Source organism: Megalops cyprinoides, chromosome 20, assembly GCF_013368585.1.
Source record: "Megalops cyprinoides isolate fMegCyp1 chromosome 20, fMegCyp1.pri, whole genome shotgun sequence".
NCBI lineage: Eukaryota > Metazoa > Chordata > Actinopteri > Elopiformes > Megalopidae > Megalops > Megalops cyprinoides.
The window spans coordinates 23043671-23045238 of NC_050602.1; the positions used below are offsets into that span (position 1 = coordinate 23043671).

At 57.6% G+C, this 1568-nt stretch overlaps 1 protein-coding gene across 1 annotated transcript; it reads left to right on the forward strand.

Annotated features, from left to right (window-relative positions):
* The first annotated feature begins 418 nt into the window (after positions 1-418).
* On the forward strand, positions 419-1113 carry LOC118795328 (transmembrane protein 275). The gene has a single exon (XM_036553739.1). The coding sequence runs from the start codon at positions 517-519 to the stop codon at positions 1111-1113; it is 597 nt and encodes a 198-aa protein (XP_036409632.1). The 5' UTR covers positions 419-516.
* The last annotated feature ends 455 nt before the right edge of the window (positions 1114-1568 follow it).

A 1568-nucleotide genomic window follows, 5' to 3' on the forward strand; every position in this document is an offset into this window, starting at 1 on the left:
TAGGTGTTCAGTTCTGCCATGTGGCGAACCTTTGGGCCCCGTGCACAGTGATCGGTGTCTTTAAGCAGCTGTGGTGTGCTGCTGTGGCAAGGTCATAGTGTTGCTGAACGGTGGAATATTCTTGGAAGTACTACAGCGGTGATATGTTCTACGATCTAGTGACTGATGTATGGTAGTATACGTGGCTTCCCTTTGTCCAGTCAGGTTGCATAAGTTAACTTGGGGTAGGGCTTGAACAATGTTATGCTCATACTTGCGGGTTTGGGAGTGTTAGCCTTGTCTGACGCTGTTGCTCATTTAACTTGAATGGATACATTTATGTTCTATTGTACTGGAAGTTGCCCTGGATAAGAGTGTCTGCTAAATTAATGTAATGTAATGTTCCTCTTTCCTTCTCCTAGGACACTAGTCACTGTCAGGAACACATGTCTGGCTCGACTGGGGTATCATCACAGGGGGGCATGGTCTTGATTTGGGATTAGAGGACCCCCCCCACACCTCCCCCTCCCAGGAGAAATGATGTTCACAGACAAGAGCTCCGGCACGTCTGTGCCCAAGAAGACGGCCAAGAAGAAGACGCGGCCGCAGGGTCTGCCGTCACCGGCGCTGTGCTGCGCGTGCGGCCTCTGCATTATGCTGGCAGGCATCAACATCACCCTGGTGGGCGCCTTCGCCTTCGGGACCCTCCTGCCCACCCAGAACCCGCCCATCATCATCGGGCCCGTCCTGCTGCTGGTGGCCTTCGCCTTCTTCGGGGCCTGCTGCGTGTGCAGCCGCCGCCCCCCGGCCCAGGGCTCCCGCAAGCCTAAATCCGGGAGCAGCCTGGGGCTCGCCCGGGTGGGGGGCGCGGCCTTCGAGATCGAGACCAGCGAGCACACGCTGCAGGACACCACCGCCGTGCAGCTCAGCCCCACCAACTCCCCCAGCTCCTCCCGCGCCTCCAGCCCCACCCATGAGCCCGGCGGCCCCGCCCCCACCCCCGCCCCAGCTGCGAGGGCCTGCAAGCTCTTCACCATGGAGGCCAACTGCGCCCCCTCTGCCTGCTACTCCGCCTCCGCCGCAGGGGGCGGAGCTGTCAAGCTTAGCCTGCCGTGTGACCATGCTGCCACCTAGCAAATGGCCCCACCCCCGTCTCCGCCACGGCTGCTGCCTCTGTCTGTGGGATCGGACGGGAGACTTCACCGCCAGCGTACGGGTGGGTGTGTGGGATTTGCAGGGAGACCAGAGGCTGCAAAACGGCGAAACCCGGAGAGTGACCCCTCTCTCGCGTGGAGAAGGACTGAGACGCGAGTGCTCACCGCAGTGCTGGCTATTTGTAAATAATAACAGGCCTGAGCCAGCAGAGAAATAAAAAGGAGAACATTGTTCGTCTCGTCAGCCCGGTGATTTTCTGGAGCCGAATGCGCCGGGCTGCTTGTTTTTCGGGAAGCTAAAGGTGACGCACCTCATCATGATCGGAAAATTACACTGACAAACTACTGTGCTGGACTAATGTTGTTGTATTGTTAGTATGTTACGGCTTCTGAATGCCTGTATTTTATTTGGTTTGCCACACAGTGTTCACTGAT